Source organism: Dreissena polymorpha, chromosome 7 (assembly GCF_020536995.1).
Source record: "Dreissena polymorpha isolate Duluth1 chromosome 7, UMN_Dpol_1.0, whole genome shotgun sequence".
Taxonomy (NCBI): Eukaryota; Metazoa; Mollusca; class Bivalvia; order Myida; family Dreissenidae; genus Dreissena; species Dreissena polymorpha.
Genome location: NC_068361.1, coordinates 90,888,538 through 90,904,005, shown reverse-complemented (window position 1 = coordinate 90,904,005; position 15,468 = coordinate 90,888,538). Strand labels below are relative to the sequence as shown.

Sequence of the window (15,468 nt, the reverse complement as noted above, 5' to 3'; positions counted from 1 at the left end):
AATATCATTGAACCAACAACGGACTTTAATTCCACATTAGACCTGATATTCAGTAACTCCACAGATGTACAGACTGGTGATCTGGAAGTGAACTGTTCTGACCACAAGGCAGTTAAATGGTTAGTTATGTAGTTGTTGCTTAATTTTTCAAAAATATATCACTTTTCCTCACAGATGGTTAGTCATGACTTAAAGATAAATCATTTTGCCACTCAAATGGTTAAGTTATGTGATGCTTAATTTTCAAAAATATATCATTTTGCCACTCAAATGGTAAAGTTATCAAGTTGTCCAAAACCTTCAAACGGACGTACCTTGTTACAGTTTGGCACTTGTGTTTGAATATGAGTCAACCTACATGAGCTGCAGACAAGTGTGAAATTCGTTCCGTTCCATTGATTTTTGGCAAAGTTATTGGCCTTTGACTTGGCCACGACTCAACAAGTAAATAGCATTCTCTTTGTTTTTGAGGCCATGGCCGTTTTACTTGATGTGGTTGTGCTGAAAACTTGTACAATAACATATAAGTTGCCAATTATGTGGAAACAAGTTATTGATGAAGTAAAATAATTATTAATATGTTTCATTAGTTCCACTGTTATATTTTACAAGTAACAAATTAAAAGGTTCAAAAGATGGTAAGTCAATGATACTGTGAACTATGTTGATGCTTGATATTACTTAACACAAAAGCTTTATGTTTCAATGACAATGTACAAGTGTTATAATATAATGTATGTTCTGTCCAGTTATGTTGTTAAACAGCGCTGTCAAGCCTTTAGTCATTAGTTATTAGTAAGTAATGAATTTTTAGAACACTGCAGATAGTATAATCAAATATTTTTTAGCTTTCTGATTTGTTGTCATTTCATTTATTTGATGGTCATTATCAAACAGTAAATAATTTAGTAATATTTAGCTAAAAGTCACTCTCATGTAAATTATTTGCTGCAATATATAACATATTGTGTGTGCCAAAATCGTTGACAGTCTTGATCAATATTACATGTGTATATAGATATTTTCTCAGTAATAGTAATTACTCATATTTATCATGTTGTTAGCTCTACCATGTCTGTGTGTGGAAGAACTTCACCATTAAGGTACATCATATTTTTAGTAATGTCTTATACAAATAAATTTAGAAATTTAATATAAAAAGAGCACCTAACAATATCAATCATTTATTTGTTTGCACTTACGACACGAGTTGTATTAAAAAAATTACATTGTGCTAGTTGATACCATTCTTGTGAATATTTCACCTGTTTCATGTTATTTAAGTTTTGTCTTAAATATTCTACATTTAATAACACATAATAAAACATTACTTTAAAATAATTGTATTGTTTATAGGTTTATGATAGGTTTGTGACATATCTAAATGTTTGTGATAGTGTATAGGTTATTGGGGTTGAAAACATAGAGTTATAGATTTGCAAAATTTATAATTAGGACGTTTATTTAACGAACAGCGATGTATGTTTGTTTTACTTATCTCTTAGAAACAATATTAGTTCTTTGTCATAAAAGAATCCTTGTTAAGGTCGGGTTTTATATATTTATTTTCATGATAATATTATTTAAGGTCTGATTTCACGCTCTCTTAAGCAAAACGTACGTATGAAATGTCGGATTTCAAGCTCTTTTAGACCAAATCTTTCCTATCATTCAAAATGTATGATTGTCTCAGATATTTATAATTTAATCGTATACAATTAATCAATTCCTTGTCTTAGACATTTATAATTAAATCGTATACAATTAATCAATTCTTAGTTTAAACCTGTCTTAGAAAGGTTATGAATACAAAAAATAGTTTAAAATACCACAATTATGAATTGAAAGGTGTTAAAACATTAACGCAGAATGATATTGTGTATATCTTAAGTTGTACTGTGTAAACGGTCAACTACTATATGTGCATAGGTGACTCACTTCGTCGTCTGTTATCATTATCATGACGTTCACACTGTCCTTTTTTCAGGCTGTGTTTTTTTCCGGAGAGTTTGGAGCTAATTGCTACAGATTTTTATTCCCAAAGAGGACTTTAAATATTTTTTTAAGAATCTATAGTTCACAGTTTAAAACGGTTGAAATACATTTTAGTACTGATTATTACAGATTAGCAAAATAACCTATTTATAAAGATAAAAACAAATAAATGTACTCGTATACATTGAGACATGTTCAAATTTCCGTAAAATAATGTTTACATATACAGACTTGCATTTGTTTTCGAGAAAACTATTGGACAACTACTTTTTTATGTATTTCGATTCAATGATTTTACAAAATCGAAACTTTACTAATGGGACTTTCAACTAGCAACTGTTAAGTAAGCGAGTTAGTGTAAATCATCTTTCAAACAGAAAATCTGCAGAAAAAATACCTGCACAATCCGAAAAAAAGATTCTATTTCAAGGTCTGTTACTTTTGGTGCATCATTTAGATCATTGGGTATTTTCAATCAGCAGCTTAAAGGTCACTTGTAGGTTTGCTGAGCATTTTAAATGCAGAAGTAATTTTAAATGTTATAACACAAATGCAATTCTGGACAACACAATCGGATTGTCATTAACATAGAAGTTTGTTTAGATGGGCTCTTATTTATACTGTCAGCAAGTATGACTTCATGAATACATGTTATTGTGGATAAAGTGTATGCATATGCCTATGAACCTATATCATGTATATAAACGCTGTGTGTTAGACGGGTTGATTTAAACACAACTTATTAGTTTTGTACATGACCTTCTTTTCTTGTAGATGACGTATGAATACCACTGAAAAGGTCATATACTCGGAGTGAATATCAAAAGGAGGAGTCTTACATATAATGGAATTAATGTCGTGTTTATGCCTGTGCATCAAAACACTCACAACTAAACAGTGCTTTTAATTGTAACAGGATGGCCACCAACACCAACCTGTTCACCGACAAGGAAACCAATAACTGGTTCAAGGCGTCCATAGCACTCAATGTTACGAAGCACGGACTCACTAACTTTCTGGACATTCAATTACAGAATGTTCACACCATTGTAAGAAGAGGTTGTGGAAACTGCCCAATTGAAAAACTCATACCGTGTCCCACAAACCCATATTGTAACAAGAGGAAACGAAATAATTGCCCTTTTCACAAATCACAGAAACCACAGCCATGTCCAACATGTGATAACGTAAAACAGAATATCATATCACAGCACAGATACGGTGTACCTTCCTTGAAGAACACTCGTGCGGAGAAGTGGGCACACGACTATTGGGAAATAGGTAAATGCTACCTCCCGCCGGATGGATATAGCAGCGTTTCCTCGGTCCAGGAATCAGACTTCAATGGCGTGATAAGCATCATGTTGAATTGCCTATATTTCCAGACATGTCTCTCCTCATCTTGTTTATCACCTCCACCGCCTGATAAAAAATGTCCACTAGAAAAGGTAATATATTGTAAAATCAAGAGTGTTTTTGTATATTTAGTACTTTGTCTATTCTATCATTCATATCTGAGTGTATTTGCTAAAAGTTGAGTCATTTACAGTGTGTTTGTTTTCGTTCCAATTTGGGCCCGGTAGGGTCCCATTCTTAATGGAAAAAAGTATATATTTTTCCCAAATGGGACCTAAAAATTCCCAATTGAAGGTTTCCAAACAAAGTAATATATTTTTACCATTTAATTCATCTCAAGTCTAGCTCTATAAGTTGAACTTAAGTTAATATAATACTGAAACCCCTTGTAGTCTCAATTTTAGAGTATTTGTTAGCAAAAAGTCGAACACTAATTTCCCAATAATAGCGAAAACAAAGCAATTTTTCCCAATCGAAAGGGACCCGACCCCATTCCCAAAATGGTGAAAACACACACTCCTTTTACAGTAGCGGTGGCATGTTTCATGTTATCCTTTTATATTATATGACTTTCTATACACTACATTGGCATGTAGTTTATTAATTAAATTAAATAGAGTATATACACTTCATTTTTTCTTCAAAATAAATAATAATTTTATGAATCAAAAACTATAATAAACTTTCAGAAGAAGGTTTTTAAAATAAAAAAAGAGTTATTGTCAATGGTAATACTTTTTCTGATGCACCCTAGAAAACTCTGTAATGTACATAACGCTTATTATGTTTGGAAGTCCCAATTAGTTTGCACATTTTCTTCAAACGACATGTTCATTGTAATTGCACTTTGGATTTTACAACAAATATGCGTAATCAAGTTGGTATTGGAGTTCATTTGCCACTTAATAGTTCACTTATGTCAACTTCATGTATATTTGATTAATGTCACATTAAATAAATTAATTATGCGTCCCTTCAAAGAAGATGGGGTATATTGTTTTCCTGGATTTCGGTTAGTCGGTATTTCTGTAGACAGGTTCGTTTTCGATCAATAACTTGTGAACGGATTGACCAATTGGATTGATACTTCCCATGTACAATGGTTTTTGCCAGTAGTTGACCCCTATTGAAATTGGGGTCTCTAGGTCAAAGGTCAAGGTCACTCATATTAACTGAATGAAAATTGTTTCCTGTCAATAACTTGTGACCGAGGAGACCAATTGGCTTGATACTTCTCATGTGCATTGGCGTTGGACAGTAGATGGCCCCTATTAAAATTGGGGTCACTAGGTCGAAGGTCAAGGTCACTGCCACACGAAGTATGAACTTGTTTCCGATCAATATCTCGTCACCTGATTCACCGATTGGCTTGATACTTCCCATGTGCATTGACCTTGGTCAGTAGATTACCTCTGTTGAAATTGGAGTCACTAGGTTAAAGGTCAAGGTCACAGTCCCAATAAGTGTGCAGATCGTTTCCGATCAATTATTCGTCGATGAATCAACCCACTTGCTTGATACTGTAACTTTACATGTGCATTCAAAATAATTTCACAGAGTATTGTTATGTTCAGCTGAATGTATCAAGCTCTATAAAGAGGACAGAGAAATTAAATATATTTCGACAACATAATTTCATATAAGTTTTAATGTTGAAAAATGAGATTCATATCACAATAAACGGTTGATACGTAAAACAATTTAAACAAAAGGAATTGTTTTAAACTGTGCAATAAACAAAACAGATGCTAACCACTTACTGTCGACTAAGATTATCTCAATGTTAGTCTTTGCAATGAGTATCTACTAAATCAGCGACATCCATTTTCCGGAAAAAGAAACGATTTTTGCTGACTTTCTCAAACAACAATGAAAAATTGATTGTATTCGATCATCTTGACATCAATAGTTATAAAACTAAAATATTGTCAACCCATTTACTACAATGATGATATAACAGAAGTGCATAATTCTGTGTGAACTAAAAACTTATTAAAGTGGCAAAGTCTCACTAATATGATATTAAAGATTAACTCTTATTGTCAGTTTTGTTGCAACCAATCCTGTGTCAAGGACATTTGTCTCCGACCGCGGAGCTCTTGTTTAATTCAACATTCCGCGGTCATATTAATATGTTGGTTTAAGATTGAGATAATCAAATGATGACATTGAAATCGTTTTAATATTCCAAAGTGGATAATCATAACGCTTGATTACGTAATTCCATAAACGACGGCCTACTGTCTACCGCCAACTGCCAGCTGCTTACTGTCAACTGTCTACTGCTGATTGCCTACTGCTTACTGCAAAATGTCTATTGTCAATTATACAACTATAACTATATAGACTTCTGTCTACAGCCAACTTTCTACTGTCAACTGTCTATTGTCAACTTCTAACTGTCAACTGTCTACTGCTGACTGCCAACTGCTGTCAACTGCTGACTGCCAACTGTCTACTGCCTACTGCCAACTGTCTACTGCCAACTGTCTACTACTTAGTGGAAATTTTGAACAATACAATTGATCAATAACAATTGAGCATATAACAAAAATACTGGTATAAAAATACACCGTTGAGGAGATAAAGACTGCTCTGGCTAGAAAGCATGGTATATCGTACAGGTACAGTACAAGTATATGGTTATTGGCATAGATCTATTCAAAGACATGACAGACAGTGGGGTTCTAGATATAAGTAATGCTTTTCACGTAAAATGTCTCCGGTTTTCTTTTTTACGAGTAATTCAACGGACGGACAACCCCCCTTAAGTGGCCTGCAGACGGGTAAACACAGACAAAAACGTACCAACAAGCATAGAAAACATCACACAAAAACATAGAAGCCATATAAAATAGGACTTAAGACAAACATTTAATAGAAATAGGGACATGGCATCCCGCTTTGCCATATACTTGTACTGTACCTGTACGATATACCATGCTTATCAGCCAGAGCCGTCTTTATCTAATCAATAGTGTAATTGTATGTTGGCAGTTGACAGTAAGCAGTTGGCAGTAGACAGTAAACAGTAGACAGTTGGCAGGAGACAGTTGACTATATAACTATAGTTGTATAATTGACAGTAGACAGTTGGCAGTAAGCAGTTGGGAGTCAGCAGTAGACAGTTGACAGTAAACAATGGACAGTATGCGGTAGACAGTAGGCTGTCGTTAATGGAATTCCGTTCGTGATCATTAATACTAATGTGTTGATATTAGGTCCGTCAGATCGGTCGAGATGTACGTCACACAGCCAACTGCAAGGTTACAGATGCTGACCTGCAAGACTATTTTCAGACACTGTCTACGCTACTTGCTGATCCAAACCACTTACAACATGATCCTTCAGCCACAATAGCATGCACGAGACTAAGTGATGTAAGGAATCTGTTTACATATTAAATTTTATAAATTTAAGACATTTTGACTGGATACATCTTTCAAAACTTTCAAAGCATAGTACATATAATTAAACACCATAATAAATGATTATGAACAGAATAACTCTCCGGCAATAAACATGTTTTCTACGATTCGGATGTTTCCCCACACAGTGGGAGGCAGTATGAATTGCAATCATCCGTCCGTACAGACGTTGTGACACGATTAAGACCGTTCCGAAGCAGCTCCTCTTTTACCTGATGATTTCGCATACATATTCACAACTTAAGGACCTTAATGTAGAGATGATCGTAGAAGAAGGAATTTTGGCTGCGGAATTGTTTGGCTGAATTATGGACTCTTGTCTGTGTTTCTACTATATGCTATATATACTCCAAAATGTTTATACGCTGGTTCTCTTTAAGTTCTTGGTCGATTTGGCTCAAACTATTTCAGCTGGATTACTTAATGTGTCAGTGATCTAAACGGATCGCACTGTCGTAGCTACACATTTTGTAATACGGATTAAATTGATAAATGTGTGAACGCAAATTGCACGAGGCCCAATCAAGTTGTCAAAAACAAAATGTTAATTATACGTCAAACATGGTGCATAAATGTTCGTGGTTAGGACACAGAACTTACGAACCAACTAATTTTATCATTATTTTGATCTACATGCTAATTTTCTTCGACGCTTACATATAAGCAGTAAGGAATGATATAATGAATGGCATACAAGGAAATGATAGTCAAATCTCAATAAACCAGATAAAAGACATTACACACGTGACAAAATAAGTTTTTTGACATAGTATTATTTGTTGTTAAAATATGTAAAAATGTAGTCAAGGGATTGTTTCTGTTATGTTAAATAAGGCACAATGTCAACATGTTGTAAAAGGTTTGTTTCCTTAATTTTGATAAAGGCGCAATGCCGAAATGTAAATAAATGAGTATGATTTGATCATTCTCTATTTTATAGGTTTATTTGATAGTATCACTAAGCGTTATTACTGTAATATCAAAGTATGTCGTGTATATATATATATATATATATATATATATATACATATGGTCACAATTAACAAAATCGTATGACGTTCAAACTAATCTGCGCATTTGATAAATTCTTCGAACATTAGCAAGAAAGTAAAAGTTAAAATAAAATTGGGTTCATTTCATGTTAGATCAAATTTTCATTTACTTTGTAATCATGTTAAAACTTAATTTTTACTCCAGGCCTTGCAACTCGTGACAAAATATGAACAGGCATGAAATGATAAAAGGATTTTACGCGGAAATTAACAATTATACATCAAGCGCTTTTCTAATCAATATGCCTAAGAACAAAACAAATATGTGTTTTGGGCTAAAACAACATTATAACATGTCGGATTTGTATGCAGTTGCAGAACGATCGCATGTCCATGGAAGAACTTGGCGATCTGTTGAAAGAGGCCAATCAAACGCTCAAATATGCGAAAGAGGCGGGCGAACGTTTTTCTAAGGAGGCAAACATTACACTGGCAAAAGCTCTTGATGCATATATTCACTGGGAGCAACGCATTAAAAAGACGACTCAGGTTGGGGAAAAACGCCTTAAAATGAAGACTCAGGTTGGGGAAAAACGCCTTAAATGCCAGGCACACGACGCGGAACAGTGCATTGAACGGAAGATAGAGGACGGCATAGTGCGCATAAAACAGGCAGCGAACGAAACTGCACAGGTAGACTACGAACGAGACTTAGAAGGTTCGTTAACAGTTTTTGTGTGTGCACACAAGTGCGATTCGATATAATAAATAACCTAAATACATGTACACATTATAATTAACAAATCAAAGCGAACCCAATTTTGCTAAGATTTTATCAAATAATCCATATAGTTTATATGTACAAAGACGTCTTTAGTTACAGAATTAATCTCAAATGAGTTGTTGGATCTACACTTCCAACCTGTTTTTCAACGTTATGTTCTGGTTTATTTGTTTTCGTTTATAAAATATCAATATGTAAGTTATTTACTTGTAACTCCTTATGTCTTATATAAGTTCACTAAATAAGGCTAATTAATACGTCCTGCAATAAATCAGAATTATAACCATTTTAAGTTTACATAGTATGTAACAATTGATATATAAAATCATCATTTATAATAGTAATATGACATTGTTACACATTACTATTAATGATTACTAATTAAAACATATCCCGTATTATATCGCGGCCAGTGTGTATATTTTGTGACACAACATGTACATTAGTGCTGCAACAATATACCGGTATATCGGTAAATATTAGTGCTGCAACAATACGCCAAAAACCGTATTGCGATATAGTGTCAGTTCAAAAAACCGTATTGCAATATATCGCAATATATTGCTAACTTGTACCAAAATTATAACTTGCCAATTATCCGATAATCCCGTATAGTCCAGTCTTAAAGCAAATTCTGGTAAATATTTACTATAAATGTGCTCAAGAATATTAAGAAACACAAACATTCGCAAATTTTCTTAAGTATCAAAAACATTATGGCATTTGTTACTATTTAAAGATGTGATGAAATAACGTCCAACCGGCCCGTTTTTGTTTTCACTGAACACGCGTAATTCGCCTGACGTGATGTTTTCGTTTTTATACAACACAAAATACACCCATACTTTCCATGCGACGTTCTACATGTCTGCATAATTTTTGCGCGCTCTTTATTGAGACAAAGGATAAAGCACTTTATTTGACACTATTTTTTTATTGTCGCGTAAGCATTACAATTTGGAAGCGTGTATTTACCGATATACCGGTATATTGTTGCAGCACAATAAATATCGCAATCCGCAATCCGCATATTGTATTGCGATACGATTTTCATCATACCGGTACGAAATTTTACAAAAAATAATTCACATTTCGTCCAGAAAAGCCATCCGAAATAACGATATCAAGGTAAACAAAGCAAAGCGGTGTTAATAAATTTTTTACGTAAAATAGCATTCTAAAAAGTGTATTATAAGGAGTAGCGTTGTTACATGGGAGCATTCGTTCGATGCTTTTGAACAGATTATCGTTAAATTAATTGCGCACAACTGTAAATGTTTCGTTCGATTCTGAATTGAGCATTTTTAATTTGTAATTCTATTTTCGCAAACACGCTTCCAAATTGTAATGCTTACGCGATAATAAAAAAATAGTGTCAAATAAAGTGCTTTATCCTTTGTCTCAATAAAGAGCGCGCAAAAATTATGCAGACATGTAGAACGTCGCATGGAAAGTATGGGTGTATTTTGTGTTGTATAAAAACGAAAACATCACGTCAGGCGAATTACGCGTGTTCAGTGAAAACAAAAACGGACCGGTTGGACGTTATTTCATCACATCTTTAAATAGTAACAAATGCCATAATGTTTTTGATACTTAAGAAAATTTGCGAATGTTTGTGTTTCTTATTATTCTTGAGCACATTTATAGTAAATATTTACCGAATTTGCTTTAAGACTGGAATATACGGGATTATCGGGTAATTGGCAAGTTATAATTTTGGTACAAGTTAGCAATATATTGCGATATATTGCAATACGGTTTTTTGAACTGACAATATATCGCAATACGGTTTTTGGCGTATTGTTGCAGCACTAATGTACATGGTATTATAAATAAGCAGGCAAATAATCGGGCGCGTTATTTAAGAACACGACTTTTTCCAGCAATTTTAACTTGAATACTTGTTCATACTTTCATTCTGTACTGCTGACTGATTTGTGCAGTTGAGCCAAATGCTAGGTTTACGGTTTGTGTTTAACAACTCTAAATCTTTGCTTATACTACATATTCAGTGCTCCAGCTAGATTTTGGAAAGGGCAGGGGGGGGGCTTTTTTGTCAAAAGGGCACATAGGACGCGCAGTATTTTATCAAAAGGGCACTTTCGAGTGCGCGGGCGTTTCTGGAATGTTTCCTCTAGTCTTGCATGGTAATTTATGTTATTAATAATTGTTAGAATATATTATTCCCATTATTATTAAACATTTCAAATATAATGTCTACAATGAGGAATACATTAATAGCAATATATTGTTGTAAGAGATTTATTAATCATCATATGTAAAAAAATAAATATTTTTTTTATTTTTTTTTTTTTTAAGGGCAAGGGGGGCCCTAGAAGGGGCAGGGCGGAGGCTCGGGAGGGCAGGGCGGGGCGCCCTTCGATTTAGGCCTAGCTGGAGCACTGATATTTTTTTGAAACTTCATCCCATTATAAGTAATTATGTTCAGGCCCTGCCAAATAAGATTCATTATGTCCCATTTTCTCATAAAGAAAATTCACGTTCTTGTGCAAAATGAAATACAAGCTAAGGTTTACGTTAAAACATTGAAAATCCTTTGAACTACTTTCAATATGTAATTGAAAATTATGAATACATCTCATACATAGCAAAGCTTATAACTCTGATATGCAATGGAACAAAGCTATGCAGCCTCATATACATAAACGTTCAGATCAATATTTATTTGTGCAAGATTCATCAATACGGGTAGTTTCTTGGAACTTAATATTTACAAATTATATGAATTTCAAACTAAATATATGTTTTGGACTGTTCATTTAAGGATTGTACCAGGCTCGTATTGCTGACTTGCATTTGAATATGAATATGTTTTAGTTAGATATAAGAAATGAATCGTTTTTCCCGGTTTAAATGTTGCCGTATTAAATTGTCATTATTATTATAAGTAGAAGTTATACTAAGAGTTGTTGACGTAGTAGATAAGTAGTAGTTAAAGTTTTTTTTGTTGCTAATCGAAAGTTACATGTAATGTTTCAGATTTTCGGAGAAGGTTAATACAGTTCTATACGACAGAGATGTATACTGTGTCTGTTTTGCCACTAAAGGAGGGTTGTGACAAACCCATCTGGGATATATTTGTGACACCAAAATTGATTCCTGTAAATATTGAGAAAGATGGATCTCGAAAGAAAACAAACAGCACCATTCACCAATATAAGGAAATATTTTACAATAATAAAAGGCTCAAAAACGTTTTTATTCAAGGCGAACCCGGAATGGGAAAGTCTACATTTCTTTCTAAACTTGCGATTGACTGGTGCGAGGCAGTATCATTGCACAATTCTACTCACATTTCTACATTCAGCGATATTGATACTTTGAAGGAATTCCAGCTTCTGTTTAATATTTCACTAAGAAACGCAAACGGTCAACGTGATGTGATAGAGATTATTAAAACACAAATAATCGACTTCATTTACACTGGTAATACACGCCAACAGGCATTTAAGCTTTTACAACAAATCCTAGAACAAGAGACTTGCATCATAACTATGGATGGACTGAACGAATGGGCGGATCATTTGAACCAATACATTATGCCTTTGATAGAAAACTGTCATTCAAAGTGTGTATCGTTAGTAACAACACGACCATGGAAAATGACAGATGGGAGAATCAAGGATTCTAAAATTGACAGACTTATAGAAATTGAGGGGGTAACTGATAAAGAAGAGCTAACAAAGCGCACTATACTCAGTCTTCAGACTGGAAATGAAAAGACGCACACTGAATTCAAGACATACATGAATGAACAACAATTAATGCATTTTCTTACGTCACCCTGGCTGCAGGTGTTGTTAATTAATGTGTGGACGAACAATAACGCCTTTAAAGGTTCTCTTTGCGATATAAATTGTATTCTATTAGACCTACTTTTTAAGAAAGCAAATGCGAGAAGGGATTATTTTAAAAGTGGACAATCGATAAAGTGTTTATTAAATACGAGCTTTATTAAGGGAAATGTCGAGATATTTGATGCGCTTGCGAATGCTGCATTTCATTTTACGTTTTCATCGAAAAAATGTCTCGCATTCAGCGCACGGGAAATTATGAATTATTTATCAGAAGAACAGTTGCAATTTTGCCTCCATGCTGGTGTTTTAACACAAAGACGCAGCCTAGGTATAGCAGCGCATGATTCACAGTTTTCATTTATACACGAGACAGTTCAAGAGTTTCTGGCTGCATATTATATCGCAAGTTCAGAGCAAGATCTGATAACATATTTCCAAAGCGATACTAAATTTAATGTGTTAGAAATGAGCCAGACAGTAATTTATCTGTGTGGGCTAGACTGTGAGAAAGGCAATAAATTGTTAAACAGTCTTGCTGACGTCCAGTTTCTCAACAACATAGACAATGGACTGAGCAAGTACGTAATGGGATATTGTGAAGACAAGAGAATTGTGTCATTTCAGAAAGACAATTATACAAAGATAAATAATGTTGAATCAATACAAAATAAGGTGTCGGAATCTGCACATTGCATTGCACTATCAATCTTGTTCCAGCGCATGATAACTTCGTGCTGTATTGAAGCAAAAGCAAGCGGTCAAAAGGAAATTTGCTTGACTTGTATTGATTTTACATTTAATAAATATTTGAGTAATTCCGATGCAAACGCATTAAAGTCACTGTTATTGTTCAACAAGTCAAATGTTCGGTCACTTATTTTAGAGAGTAATGTTCTACAAACGATCGAAATACTAACAGTCCTTCGTGATTCTAAACGTAGTCTTAAACGCGTTATGACGACATTGACTCCAGAAATTTATAACTCATTACATCAGACGAGCATACAGGAGCTGCAATGTTGTGGGAACACGGACGTTTCCTTATTTTCCTGTGAACTACCGTCCATGTCTCAATTAACGTATTTACGCATAGCCAACGCCATAGTCCTTCCTGACACTTTGAAACACATTCATTTGTTTAAATGCACATGTACAGCTGTGTTTCTACGACACTTACTAGTGCACTTATCATCAGTGAAGCACAAAATCATTTGTGCTTTAACGGACGTGACTGTAATTGATTGCAATACACATTGGTTTCAGTCAGAGTTATTGTTATGTGAAATGAAGAATATAACCTTAATTGTGAAAAAGTACTGACTTGTATAGATTACTGAATGGTACATCTATCGCGGCACTGGCTTTATCTGACTCTAGGGACTGCTCTTTAGCATCAGAGATTCTTTACACGCTCAACAAGCTTACAAAGCTTTGTTTGTGGGGTACCTATTCGGGTCGATGTGATCTCAGGCTGCCTGCTTCGTTGCAGTGTATTAGTCTGCTGGAAGTCAAATGTACATCTGAGTGGCTTTTCAGCTTGTTGATCACGATGTCTTCATTAGATCGTCCTGTAAAGTGTGCTTTGTGGGCTGTTGTATTGAAGCCGTGTGAAGAAGGTCTTGGACATAATTCGTATATAAATGTGTCTGATGTGCGATCTGAAATATTGTCACGTAACCTGTCCAATATCAAGATATTATTAAAAAACGGCAGTAATGAACTATTTAAAATATTTCGTGATACAAGTATAGGGATCCTAGACCTGGGAACGGCTGATTGTTTCTCATTATCATCAGAGATTCTTTACACGCTCAACAAGTTAACAATGCTTTATTTGCGTGGTACCTATTCGGGTCGATGTGATCTCAGGCTGCCTGCTTCGTTGCAGTGTATTAGTCTGCAGGAAGTCAAATGTACATCTGAGTGGCTGTGTAGCTTGTTGACCACGCTGTCTTCATTAGATCGTCCTGTAAAGTGTGCTTTGTTGGATGTTGTATTGCAGCCGTGTGAGGAAGGTCTTGGAGATAATTGTGATATAAATGTGTTAGATGTGCGATCTGAAATATTGTCACGTAACCTGTCCAATATCAAGATATTTTTAAAAAACGGCAGTAATGAACTATTTAAAATATTTCGTGATACAAGTATAGGGATTCTATACCTGGGAACGGCTGATTGTTTCTCATTATCATCAGAGATTCTTCACACGCTCAAGAAGCTAACAATGCTTTATTTACGTGGTACCTATTCGGGTCGATGTGATCTCAGGCTGCCTGCTTCGTTGCAGTGTATTAGTCTGCAGGAAGTCAAATGTACATCTGAGTGGTTGTGTAGCTTGTTGATCACGATGTCTTCATTAGATCGTCCTGTAAAGTGTGAGTTGTGGGATGTTGTATTGCAGCTGTGTGAAGAAGGTCTTGGAGATAATTCTTATATAAATGTGTCAGATGTGCGATCTGAAATATTGTCACGTAACCTGTCAAATATCAATATACGCTTAGCGAACGGCAGCATTGAAATATTTGAAATATTTCGTGATACAAGTATAGGGATCCTACACCTGAGAACGGCTGATTGTTTCTCATTAGCATCAGAGATTCTCCACACGCTCAACAAGCTAACAAAGCTTTTTTTGTGTGGTACTTATTCGGGTCGATGTGATCTCAGGCTGCCTGCTTCGTTGCAGTGTATTAGTCTGCAGGAAGTCAAATGTACATCTGAGTGGCTGTGTAGCTTGTTGATCACGATGTCTTCATTAGATCGTCCTGTAAAGTGTGAGTTGTGGGACGTTGTATTGCAGCCGTGTGAAGAAGGTCTTGGAGATAATTCTTATATAAATGTGTCAGATGTGCGATCTGAAATATTGTCAAGTAACCTGTCAAATATCAATATACTCTTAGCGAACGGCAGTATTGAACTATTTGAAATATTTCGTGATACAAGTATAGGGATCCAATACCTGGGAACGGCTGAATGTTTCTCATAAGCATCGGAGATTCTTCACACACTCAACAAGCTATCAAAGCTTTATTTGTGGGTACCTATTCAGGTTAATGTAATCTCAGGCTGCCTGCTTCGTTGCAGTGTATTAG

The 15,468-nt window shown here is 34.8% G+C and overlaps 3 protein-coding genes across 5 annotated transcripts in view; 1 reads left to right on the top strand and 2 right to left on the bottom strand.

The window, feature by feature from the left end:
• Nucleotides 1-15,468, bottom strand: part of LOC127837643 (hamartin-like) — a 318,472-nt gene that overhangs the window by 80,514 nt on the left and 222,490 nt on the right. The gene's annotated exons all lie outside the window — the stretch shown is intronic.
• LOC127837649 (uncharacterized) overlaps nt 1-15,468 on the bottom strand; it is a 114,904-nt gene that overhangs the window by 79,802 nt on the left and 19,634 nt on the right. The gene's annotated exons all lie outside the window — the stretch shown is intronic.
• LOC127837648 (uncharacterized) overlaps nt 13,907-15,468 on the top strand; it is a 170,371-nt gene continuing 168,809 nt past the window's right edge. Inside the window, exons 1-2 of the mRNA XM_052364903.1 lie at nt 13,907-14,221; nt 14,621-14,852. Of these exons, the coding sequence (XP_052220863.1) occupies nt 13,926-14,221; nt 14,621-14,852 (528 nt within the window). The 5' untranslated portion in view covers nt 13,907-13,925. The remainder of the gene's footprint in view (nt 14,222-14,620; nt 14,853-15,468) is intronic.